Here is a 12,424-nt window from a genome sequence, read left to right as displayed (position 1 = left end):
AATTCGCACCCAAATGAAGAAATAAGGTCAGTCCATATAAGCATATTTATGTTACCTGTTGCATATTAATAGACAGTGAAACATGACTTGGCATATTGATATGAAAATGGATATACGACCATGGAGAAAACAAGTCTTAAAACTAAAACAAATTTAAGAAAGATCAATAACAGTGTCTAAATGTTAGTATTTCCTGATTAATACTTCTAAGGAGGAATGCTTACTGCAGTATAACTTGTTAAAACATTCAAATCTCAAATTGTTTTTTACTGAAAAGAATATCATTTAACTAAAGCACAGCTTATCACATCCGATATGTAAAATATGCACATAATTATGTCATTAATGTTATATATGTATCCTTCACTATTTAAAATTTATTCCTACTGTACCTGTTTGCATTGGCATTTCTTGATACAATCTCCAGACGTTTTAACTCTTTCCTAAAGGCATCTGAATTAGGTAATGGCGGAGGATCATTGTAGACAACATGTCCTGGTGCAGGAGACTCTGACCTATATTAAAGAAAATTAAAAGAATTTTAAATATAAATTTTAAATCTATTACCTTTGGTGGAAACTTGAAGAAAATGCATACCTAGAAACTTCATTTGGTTTCATGTCATCTTTTTGTTGCATTTGATCAAGTGCTGCATAAAAGTGTTCATACTGTCCTCTGTTACATGCTGGTCCAAGCACTGGTGCAAACCCACCACCACCACCAATGCCACCGCCGCCACCGTATCTTCCCACAAGAAAAGCTGCCTAAACAGAATAAAAAACATTAAATAATGTTTAAGGCCTAAAATTCAACAGGCTAACTTACATTAAGCTATTTAGTTATTATTTTATAAATGAATTAGTTATAAAGTCATGTATTTTTGTTACTTTTATTTTTTTTATATTCTTCTTAAGTCTTTGAGGGCTAATTATTTTTTTCACTGTTTTAGCCCCAGGCTGAATATTTATTGCAAAAAACACAAAGAAATGGCTTCACACATACATCAACATAAAAAATTTATTTATGAAAAAAATCACTATTTTATGTTCCATGAGCCTTTACACTATGTGAATTCACATATTGCGATGGGACAGAGGCCCCAACCTACACTCCGGACATCTGATGTATCATGAGCCAAATGGGATCATAAGAGAGGAGAGATACAGACCAAAATTGATGGGTGAAAGGTGCAAGTTTATTTACAAGAGTGCTGTACGTACAATAAAAACACAGCAGTGTCAGGCAGGCATTGTTTCACAGTCCTTCAGCACTGACACTCAATCAAAAGCCAACAGAAACCAAAAGGGAAAAAAACAGGAAAAAAATGTATCTACATTAAGTACAGTGCATTTCTACAGCCCTCTATAAAGAAACTACACACTCAAAAAACAAAAATTAAAAAATAAACCCAGTCTTCCTTCTTTGGGCCTGGCTCAGTAAGCTCTTCAAAAGGGAAAAATAGGAAAATATGTATTGTGGAAACCAGGGGCACTCCAGCTATCCTGACACAGACACAACAGGCACAAACTAAAGTGCAGAACAACACAGTTTTATTTTTTCCTCATGGGAACTGCTTTCCTTCATTTCTCACTGTTACAGCATAATCCCAAACACACAATAGTTTGTCTTCTTCATTTTGCCTCCATTTCACTGGCAAGCTTTGTCCTCTTCCTCCTGACTCTGGCTCTTCGAATGGAGTGAGGCACCTCCTTTTAAGCAGGTCCTGGGAGTGGTCCAGGCGGCTCATCAGCGTTACCTGGAATCACTCCCAGGTGGGGTGGAAGTCCACTGTAGGGCTCTGCAGCTCCCCCTGGCAGCCCCCACAGCACCCAACAGGGCTGTACCAAACTCCAACTCTCAGCGAATCCGTGGTGCCACAGCTGCCCAGGAGGACTGCCCTCTAGCATCCCGGGGAATGTAGTACCCTGCGGATACTTTCTCCCCAGGTCCTTCCATCGAGCTGGCATCCTGGCCGGGTAATAGCCGTGGCCGCCTGTCACAATATACAAAAAGAAAAACAACTGCAACAATCCCAGAAGAAAAAACGATCCCAAAACCAAATATGCATGTATATCTCAACCCAAACTATTACTCGGAGATATAGATGTACAAAAATATTTACAAAGCCATCAAGAATCAAAAACAACTGCTCCTTCTAAAGTTCAGCAGTGCTCAACCCTACCTTAACTTTAGGTCCACTGCCGACCCCTATTACCCGGCAGGATTATCCAGCCAATCCAACACCCCCGTCTACTCCTATCCAGGTAAACGCTGGCACATTAACATTGCTCACCGCGACACGCTCCATGCAACTTTGTATTTAAAAATCAAAAAACTGCTGGTCACACGCAAGTAATCCCCATAAACGGCCAACGACTATGTTGAGTTCACACACACCATAGTCGTTGCTCCATTAAGTGAACCTCCTTCACTTAAAAATACAGGATTCACCTCCTCTTACACAAACTTTACAAATACAAATGCCTGCATTTTCTTCTAGGTGTGCTACACATCAAACTGCCCCCCAAAGGGCAGGCTGCAAGGACACCAATGTATGCAGCTGAACACCTACAAGGGGGTTCATACTGGCCATAGTGTACCCACTGAGACGGCCGTGCATTTCTGAAGCAGCACTTCAACACAAAATGGTAAGTGCCATTCTTTTAAGCTGGCTCCCTGTTGCATTTAAAAGCAAAACAGTTCAGTGTAGTGCTACTTTTACTTAACCATACATACCTATTATACAGCTTGTTCTGCAAGGTATGGGAATGGTATGGCCAAATTACACTGCTTGCCGTATGTGTTACACTGGTGCAGCTGTTTCAGGTGTCTGTTGCTGCATATGGGACATTCTGGTTTGTACCACTTGTCACCGTAAATAGCAGTCCTCCCAGGCCAATGTTGTCCTAGACGCATCAGGTACACTATGATCAGCTGGGGACTGATCAGCTGATACACACTCCTCACTATCATTTTTGATTTCCAGATCACTTACATCAAAACTGGAGTCTGATAAGTCACAGTACAATTCAGCAATAGTACGCCAAACACTGTCCACAAAGTGTTCTACTTTCTGCATTCAATTTGGTCTCAACACCAAAATGTCAATGCCAATTTAGACTATGTTTACTCTACGATACTCACACACATGCAGGGATTCAAAGTCAAATCAAAGAAGCTAACTTTCCCTCTAACAAACAGAGTCGAACTATAATGTGACGGCAAGCTACATTGATGTTCACAGCCAATTACCACCCTCTACCCCTGGACATCGACATTAGTCGTCATCATCTGCCTTTACCTGTATATATCGACATAAGTTTACTCCCTCCTTCAAAGTGTTAAAAGCACAGTCATTTGAGCTAAGCATTTCACTACATATTGTACTGTAAGAATGATTTGATTGTAAGAAACAAAATTTTATCATATTCGATCTGATTTGTAAAGAAAAGTCTTACAATATATTCTAAGAGTCAAAAGAAACCCATCCTAATCAACACCCTATTCATCCTGTAAGCCCCAGAGCCAAAACCTTCTTAAAGTAAAGAAGATTCATATAAATAAATAAAGCACTGTAACATTAGAAGAATGATTGTGGTATTGTGGGTCCATGGCTCAGAAAAAGGTGGCAATTTTTAATATATAAAATAATTAATGGCTCATACTCTGGGAGTGTGCAAGCTCATGCAGCTGTGGGGAGGTTGGTGGAATAATTGGGGTGAGATGCTTCTGAAAGTGAGGGTGCAGTCTCTCTCAACTGCTTCATTGGCTTCCTGTAGTGCATGATTGAGGCAGATCACCCACGGAGGCATACAAGAAAGAGCCGGCACAAGAGAAAGAGAATGGAATAGAGAAATGAAAAAGAAAGAAAAGAGAAAACCAAGGTTAAAGAAGGCAGAAGCGAGAGAAAGAGAAGGTAGCTGGGAAGAAGTCCCTGGAGGGAGCATGCAGCCGACGCTCTGGGGCTGATGGCCACTCCATCTTCCAGGTTGCTCAGCTCATTTGGACCGACTCTCCAGAGAAAGGCAGCATGACTGCAGGGGGAGGAGAGGCTCAGTGAGGCGTCCTAGGGTGGACCCATGGATCGCAGGGGTGCAAGCCTGGCAGTGGGAGTCGGAGGCTTTGGCTTAATGCTATGCCGGGGCCACAGATAGCAGCAGGGGCCAGAGTGTAGAAGCAGCGCAGAAAGTTGGCTGAACTGCAGGTTAGGCACCTCATTGGCTGCAAGGACCTGTTAGGGTTAAGCTAAGGAGACGTCATTTTTAAATGAGTGCACCAGGGCTCATGATTAAGGACTGCTTCCTGCTGTGTTTTAACCTAATTTTAAAGTATTATTTATTTGGAATTTAACCTCCACCATCATTTTGTTTTATTGGATTATTTATTTATTACGGATTGATTGCACTGCACTTATTGAACTGTTCTGATTTTTGATTTGTTTTAAATAAAAGCACAGGAGTACTTTTGCACCTACCCCTTCCTTCGTGTTATTTCCTCATCTGCCAGCTCATCCGTATATGTTATCAATAGTGTCAGGTTCAAGAGGCTCCCAAAACAGAAGTCGGAGCATGGAGCCGACCTGCACCATCACAAAGATTACTGAAAACATTTTTCTTTAAACTGTAATTAATATTTGTTCCAATATTTAAATCAACAAATAACAAATTTGCTTAGAAATTAAATCTCAAGTGTGCAAATTTACTTCTTGAGAGTACAATGTTGTGACGCCCAGGTTTTCCTCATCTAGCATACTCTCTTGAATCCTGAGCCATTGATTGTCATGGAAGAGTTTGGCTATGAGGACACAAAAACAGAAATAGTAAGGTGCAAAATGTGCAACTGTTCTTATTAATACAAACAGATGTCCAAACAAAGTGCAGTACAAGTGCATTACTCATAAAAATAGCATTTCCGGTGAAGGTTAAAAGCTCATAAATAGATACATAAATGACAATCCATTGGTTAAAAAGAGACAGGATATGTTAGAGAAAGCCATTTGAGCCTCTGTGCCCCATTTCAAATTCAACGTCTCCAACACTGACCCTTTAAGATCTCTTCAACAACAGGAGACATACACCGGCATGTGCAGTCAACTTTCTAATCGGCTTATGCCCCAGTCACCTCAGCTACTCACCACTCACCAAGCCCAGCTTATGTTCTGCCATCACCATCCCTTGGTATTTAGTGGGGAACCCCACAAACTCTGCTTCCGTCCACCACCGCCTTCGCATGACGTTCTGCAAGTGTCAACTAGAGCAGGTGGTTGCTCTTGCTCCTTGGGCACTCGGAAGGACTCAGCTCTATACATTCTGTCCACTCACTTCACCTGGGGCCATCCCCAACCATATGCGTATGCTCCACAGCAACAATGACTCCACAACAATCCTGACTTTCTTTTGCCTTTTAACTTCTGAACTGGTTGCATCTTTCTCTCTCTGTCTGCTTCTCTCTTTGTCCCACTCAAGACTCTTTTTATGCTTTAGGGTGCATAGGAGCCCAATCATGCAACCTAGAGCACTAATGAGGGAATTGGCCAAACTGCACACAGCTGCATATGGAAGCGTGCTCTTCTAATCCTCCTATCAACACCCTCATCCATGCTACCATACGCAACTGCGCCCACCCAAATCCTGAACACACTGTTTTTAATTAAAACTAGCACACCGCCATGGACCTGAATCTCATCTTACCACAAATGTAGATAAGGCTGCCCAGGCAGCCATACATTGTGGTTAACTCAAGAGTGATCTTTAGACTTAAGACTGGCAAAAGAAATTGATAAGAATGGAAATTTTGCAAAGAACTATCCAAGAGTACATATATTTTTAATTGAGATATACTGATTCCTATCACTTCTTTAATGAATCAAAATGACCATGCTTATTATTTTGGGACTACCTGCAGATAGTATAATGGTCACACATTGGCTAATGCCTGTTTGTCTCTTATTCTTCATTGCAGAATGTTGTGGGTGACCAGCACATGGCTGATCAAAAATGGCTTTAACCCCATGCTTTACCAATTAACTGGTGTCACTCAACTTGCAGAGAAGAGACAGTACTACTAGTTACAATACCAATTAATTGATTAATACAATATGCACATAATTTTTGTTACAATCTCCATTATCCATGCTTTGTCATTGTTAAAATCATGACTAGTGAATTTAAAAAGAAGTGCATTAATTCTAAAGAAAAATCACAACATCCCCCATAAAAACACATTAATTTAAAATATGTATATTTACAGTACATAGATCAAAGGCCATTATTTTTCACATTTATTGATGCAGTCAAAGTCATTATATTTTACACATTCATGAGATCAACAGGATGTTTTTGGTGATTTTTTAATACCAGAATGCCTAGTGTAACTTGGTTTGTGCATATATACAAACTGATTTATTTTATCTTTGGTGGGAATTGATAATTATATATGGCTTAATGGGAGTAAAATTTCCACCTATTTCTTTTTCTATGTAAAAATTTGAACACAAAGCATAGAAAGGCAGAAAGTAAAAAGGATTATATATAAAGTGACTATGACAAGTAAATGGATGCAGCATATAAATGGAATAAAAAAAACACTATTTGGCAAGTTAAAAATGTAGTATTTTACATTGCTGATGCATTGTTTAGTAACATACAGTAACATACTATGTACCTATGAGTTTATGTTTGGTCTTTGTTTTCTTTAAAAAAACAAAAAAACAAAAAAATCCCAGCCAAGCAGAAACATGGCAAGACACATGTAAAGATCGAAGTAGAGAACCTTAATTTATCCGGCCCCAATATTTCTAAACATTTCTGCAATGTGCAAAGTCCATGGAGGATGGTATTTTCTGTAAAAGATACTAAATACGATGAAACTGTTTTGTAACTCTAAAATATCTATACTAATAAAAGGCAAAGCCCTCACTGACTGACTGACTCATCACTAATTCTCCAACTTCCCGTGTAGGTGGAAGGCTGAAATTTGGCAGGCTCATTCCTTACAGCTTACTTACAAAAGTTAGGCAGGTTTCATTTCGAAATTCAAAGCGTAACAGTCATAACTGGAACCTCTTTTTTGTCCATATACTGTAATGGACTGCAGCTCGCTGGCCGTGGCAGGCGGAGTTGCGTATCGCGTCATCACGCCTCCCACATAATCACGTGAACTGACTGTGAACGCAGTACGTAGAAAACAAGGAAGAGCCCCAAAGAGCGCTGAAGAAAACACTCATTACACAATTGAGAAGGCAGCGAAACAATAAGAAGCGAGCAAGTGACGCATACAAGCATATTCATAAGTGCAGCTAAGGCGGAAACAGCACGGTGTAAACCATAAGTTTAAATTAAGTTTGGCAAGATTGCTTTTCTCCTGTACAATTATACGTTGCATTCTCAACAGTAAGCTTGCACAACTTGGTCATATTACAACCGGAGTGCTGAACTGACAATGTGGTATACAAAGAGAACTATAACAATCGTAATAAACAAACAATAAAACAGCGGACAACCCGTGGATTAAATAAAAAGGCTGCTTCCTTGGCGAAACAAGGAAAAAGGATGGCCTTATATGGCGTTCGTTTATAAAACAGCGGAGAAGCCGTGTAAAGACTGCTTCACAAAAAAACAGCAAAGCGCCTTATACAGTGATCCCTCGCTATATCGCGCTTCGCCTTTCGCGGCTTCACTCCATCGCGGATTTTATATGTAAGCATATTTAAATATATATAGCGGAATTTTTGCTGGTTTGCGGATTTCTGCGGACAATGGGTCTTTTAATTTCTGGTACATGCTTCCTCAGTTGGTTTACCCAGTTGATTTCATACAAGGGACGCTATTGGCAGATGGCTGAGAAGCTAGATTGCTTACTTTTCTCTCTCTCTTGCGCTGACTCTCTGATCCTGACGTATGGGGATTGAGCAGGGGGGCTGTTCGCACACCTAGACGATACGGACGCTCGTCTAAAAATGCTGAAAGATTATCTTCACGTTGCTATCTTTTGTGCAGCTGCTTCCTGAAACGACAAGCTGCACGGTGCTTCGCATACTTAAAAGCTCGAAGGGCACGTATTGATTTTTGACTGAAAAACAAACTCTGTCTCTCTCTATCTCTCTCTCTCTCCCCCTGCTCCTGACGGAGGGGGTGTGAGCTGCCGCCTTCAACAGCTTTGTGCCGCGGTGCTTCGCATACTTAAAAGCCAAACAGCCCTATTGATTTGTTTGCTAGAGATTGTTTTCTCTATCTATGTGACATTCTGTGCTCCTGACACGCACTCCTTTGAAGAGGAAGATATGTTTGCATTCTTTTAATTGTGAGATGGAACTGTCATCTCTGTCTTGTCATGGAGCACAGTTTAAACTTTTGAAAAAGAGACAAATGTTTGTTTGCAGTGTCTGAATAACGTTCCTGTCTCTCTACAACCTCCTGTGTTTCTGCGCAAATCTGTGACCCAAGCATGACAATATAAAAATAACCATATAAACATATGGTTTCTACTTCGCGGATTTTCTTATTTCGCGGGTGGCTCTGGAACGCAACCCCCGCGATGGAGGAGGGATTACTGTATGAGCAGGCAGTCAGCTAAAGAAGGGAATCAATAAAATAACTATAATCGTAATAAACGAACAAAAAATAGCGGAGAATCCGCGGATTACATAAAGGAAATGGGTACCTGAACAGAAAAGTGAGTCTCAAATAGCTACACAATAACTATAACAATCGTAATAAACGAACAATAAAACAATACAGAACCGCTAAGCAAGGAGAAAGGACGGCCTTATATGGCGTTCGTTTATAAAACAGCGGACAGGCTGTGTAAAGGCAGCTTCACAAAAAAACAGATCCTTAACAAATTGTTATTGGTATATTTTCCCTCAATTTAAAAAGGTTTTCTTTTCTTCTTAATTAAAATTTAAAAGCAATACTTCACCGCTGCGAAGCATGGGAATTTGGCTATATGCAGTGAGTGTGTACGCCTGATGAGCCCAGAATTAGGGCGAAACACGTGTCGCGTACTCTTTGCATTATTTGACAGTAAACTATTTTCAACCATTCTATGATCTGCTTCTCACAAATGAGGGCACCATGGCGGATGTTAGCTGACTTGCTGGCCAACCATAAGCGTTACCAACCACAAGCATTACCTGGTAGGTAACCACCCATACAATCAGATTGTGATTCAGACTACGAATGCCGCGAATGTAATTACCCCGATCTACATGATGTCAAATAAACGAACCACACGCCGTGGCGCAATGTTAGGGGCTTCACCTGTAGCGCTGATGTCCGAGGTTCGATTCCCGTAAGGGAGTGCAGTGAGTGTGTACGCCTGATGAGCCAAGAATAAGGGCGAAACACGTGTCGCGTACTCTTTGCATTATTTGACAGTAAACTATTTTCAACCATTCTATGATCTGCTTCTCACAACTGAAGGCACCATGGCGAATGTTAGCTGACTTGCTGGCCAACCATAAGCGTTACCTGGTAGGTAACCACCCATACAATCAGATTGTGATTCAGACTACGAATGCCGTGATTATATATATATATATATATATATATATATATAGTATATATATATGTAGATATGTATGTATTTATATGTATATATATATATATATATATATATATATATAGCAAAATACCCGCGCTTCACAGCGGAGAAGTAGTGTGTTAAAGAGGTTATGAAAAAGTAAAGGAAACATTTTAAAAATAACGTAACATGATTGTCAATGTAATTGTGTTGTCATTGTTATGAGTGTTGCTGTCATATATATATATATACATACATATACACATATATTATATATAGCAAAATACCCGCGCTTCGCAGCGGAGAAGTAGTGTGTTAAAGAGGTTATGAAAAAAAAAAAAGGAAACATTTTAAAAATAACGTAACATGATTGTCAATGTAATTGTGTTGTCATTGTTATGAGTGTTGCTGTCTTTTATATATATATATATAATATACACACACAGACACACATAAACATATATATACATATACATATATACATATCTACATATACACATATCTACATATACATACGTATATACACATATACACATCCACATAAACATATATATACATATACAAATTTACATATCTACATATATATATATATATATATATATATAGACATACATATATTCACATATATATATATAGACATACATATATTCACATATATATATAGACATACATATATTCACATATATGTCAGTTCAAATCCTGGTACTGACACCACTGTGTGACCGTGAGGAAGTCACTTCACCTGCCTGTGCTGCAAAAAACAAAAGTAATGTAACAAATTGTACCTCAGATGTTGTAAGTTGGTGGAATAAAGGCATAAGTAAAATAGATAAATATGTATTATACACATAGGAACTATTCATTTATTTTCAGTTAAGTCATCTGCAGCAAACTTTTATAAATGAGGGTTTCTGATTTTTAGATAGTGCAAACTGTTTCTTCTTCATTGACGTTTTCTCTTGGAGAGCTTTTTTCATTTCATTGAAAATGAAAGCAGCAGCTGCCAAAATATGTAGCTTTCTTATTAATTTTTCAACATTGTGTAAAATAAATGTATAAAGTAACATAAAAGGTTTAAATACTGGTTATCCTTTTACACTAAAATATTACTAAAGAGATACAAAAAAAGTAAAATGGATATGTTTGTTTTCTTTAAGGAGATTAAATATTACTGAAGAAAGAAAAAAAAAAATTAAACAGCCAAATGGGGCTATGCATACGAACTTAAAAGGTTTAAATAAAACAGAAATATATATTTTATTTTTACTTGCTTAACTTGTGGAGGGTGTATCCTGTAGTAAAGCCGTAACTTTTTTCGTGAAAGCCCGTTTCAGTAAATAAGTGTTAAAAACAGGTGTAAAGATATTGACAATAAGCTACGCAAACCCAGGAAGACATGGAATCGTTTAAATGAAGTATCATTACATCTTCCTTTCTTAAAGAGAAGTAAGGCAGTACTTATAAGCTTACATATTTATATATAGACATACATATATATATACATATATATCTGAAGCCGTGCAAGCACACTCTTGAGAATGCAACGTATAGTTGTACAGAAGAAAAGCAATCTTGCCTCAAATGAATGGCAACCTTTTGTAGGTCTATGAACTTAATTTAAACTTTAGGTTTACACGGTGCTTTCTTTCCGAAGTACCTGCACTCATGAATATGTCTGTATGTGTCAGTCGGTCAAATCCACGCGCTTCGCACCGGCGAAGTACCGCTTTTAAATTTTTATTAAGAAGAAAAGAAAACGTTTTTAAATTGAGGGAAAATATACTAATAACAGTTTGTTAAGGATCTGTTTTTTTGTGAAGCTGCCTTTACTCGAGTGATCACTTCGACCTGACTTGGTGGCCAAGTATAAGCGTTACCTCGTAGGTAACCACCCATACAATCAGATTGTGAATCAGACTACGAATGCCGTGAATGTAATTACACACTCACTGCACTTGCTTACTGTAATCGAACCTCGGACGTCAGCGCTAGAGGGGCTTAGCAGCAGTGAAGTATTGCTTTTAAATTTTAATTAAGAACAAAAGAAAACCTCAGAGCTTCGATTCCCGAAAGGGAGTGAAGTGAGTGTCCGGTTACCTACCAGGAAACGCTTATGGTTGGACAGGAAGTGACGTAACATCAGCCATGGTGCCTTCAGTTGTGAGAAGCAGATCATAGAATGATTGAAAATAGTTTTGCATTTACCTTTTTAGTAAAAGGCGAGCTTTTAAGCCTGAGAAATCACCCCGTAAATGCACACGTTTAATTGCACGTGTTAATATGTATGGTTACACAGTATTAAAAGACAGTGAAGAACGTGATTTACCTTTGTTCCCGCGTTTGATAAAAGGCGAGCTTTTAAGCCTGAGAAATCACCCCGTAAATGCACACGTTTAATTGCACGTGTTAATATGTATGCTTACACAGTATTAAAAGACACTCAAAAATTAACGTCATTTACCATCAGCCACGGTGCCTTCAGTTGTGAGAAGCAGATCATAGAATGATTGAAAAAAGTTTTGCATTTACCTTTTTAGTAAAAGGCGAGCTTTTAAGCCTGAGAAATCACCCCGTAAATGCACACGTTTAATTGCACATGTGTTAATATGTATGCTTACACAGTATTAAAAGACAGTCAAAAATTAACGTCATTTACCTTCGTTCCCGCGTTTGACTCGTGCTGTAAATCTCTTCCTTGTTTTTAGTTCACGTGATTACGTAGGAGGCGTGATGACGCAATACGTGACTCCGCCTTCTCCATTAGAGTATATGGACAAAAAATATGTTCCAGTTATGACCATTACGCGTAGAATTTCGAAATGAAACCTGCCTAACTTTTGTAAGTAAGCTGTAAGGAATGAGCCTGCCAAATTTCAGCCTTCCACCTACACGGGAAGTTCGA

General features: G+C 38.8%; 1 protein-coding gene across 2 annotated transcripts in view; it reads right to left on the bottom strand.

The window, feature by feature from the left end:
* nek1 (NIMA-related kinase 1) overlaps positions 1-12,424 on the bottom strand; it is a 331,746-nt gene that overhangs the window by 194,837 nt on the left and 124,485 nt on the right. For both annotated transcript variants that reach the window (XM_051927638.1, XM_051927639.1), the window contains exons 16-17: positions 598-764; positions 393-515 (exon numbers count right to left, since the gene is read on the bottom strand). In XM_051927638.1, coding sequence (XP_051783598.1) covers positions 393-515; positions 598-764 — 290 coding nt within the window. The remainder of the gene's footprint in view (positions 1-392; positions 516-597; positions 765-12,424) is intronic.

The sequence above is a fragment of the Erpetoichthys calabaricus genome, chromosome 5 (assembly GCF_900747795.2).
Source record: "Erpetoichthys calabaricus chromosome 5, fErpCal1.3, whole genome shotgun sequence".
Taxonomy (NCBI): Eukaryota; Metazoa; Chordata; class Cladistia; order Polypteriformes; family Polypteridae; genus Erpetoichthys; species Erpetoichthys calabaricus.
Note: the sequence above shows the minus strand (reverse complement) of the source record. Positions and strands in the feature narration are given on the sequence as shown.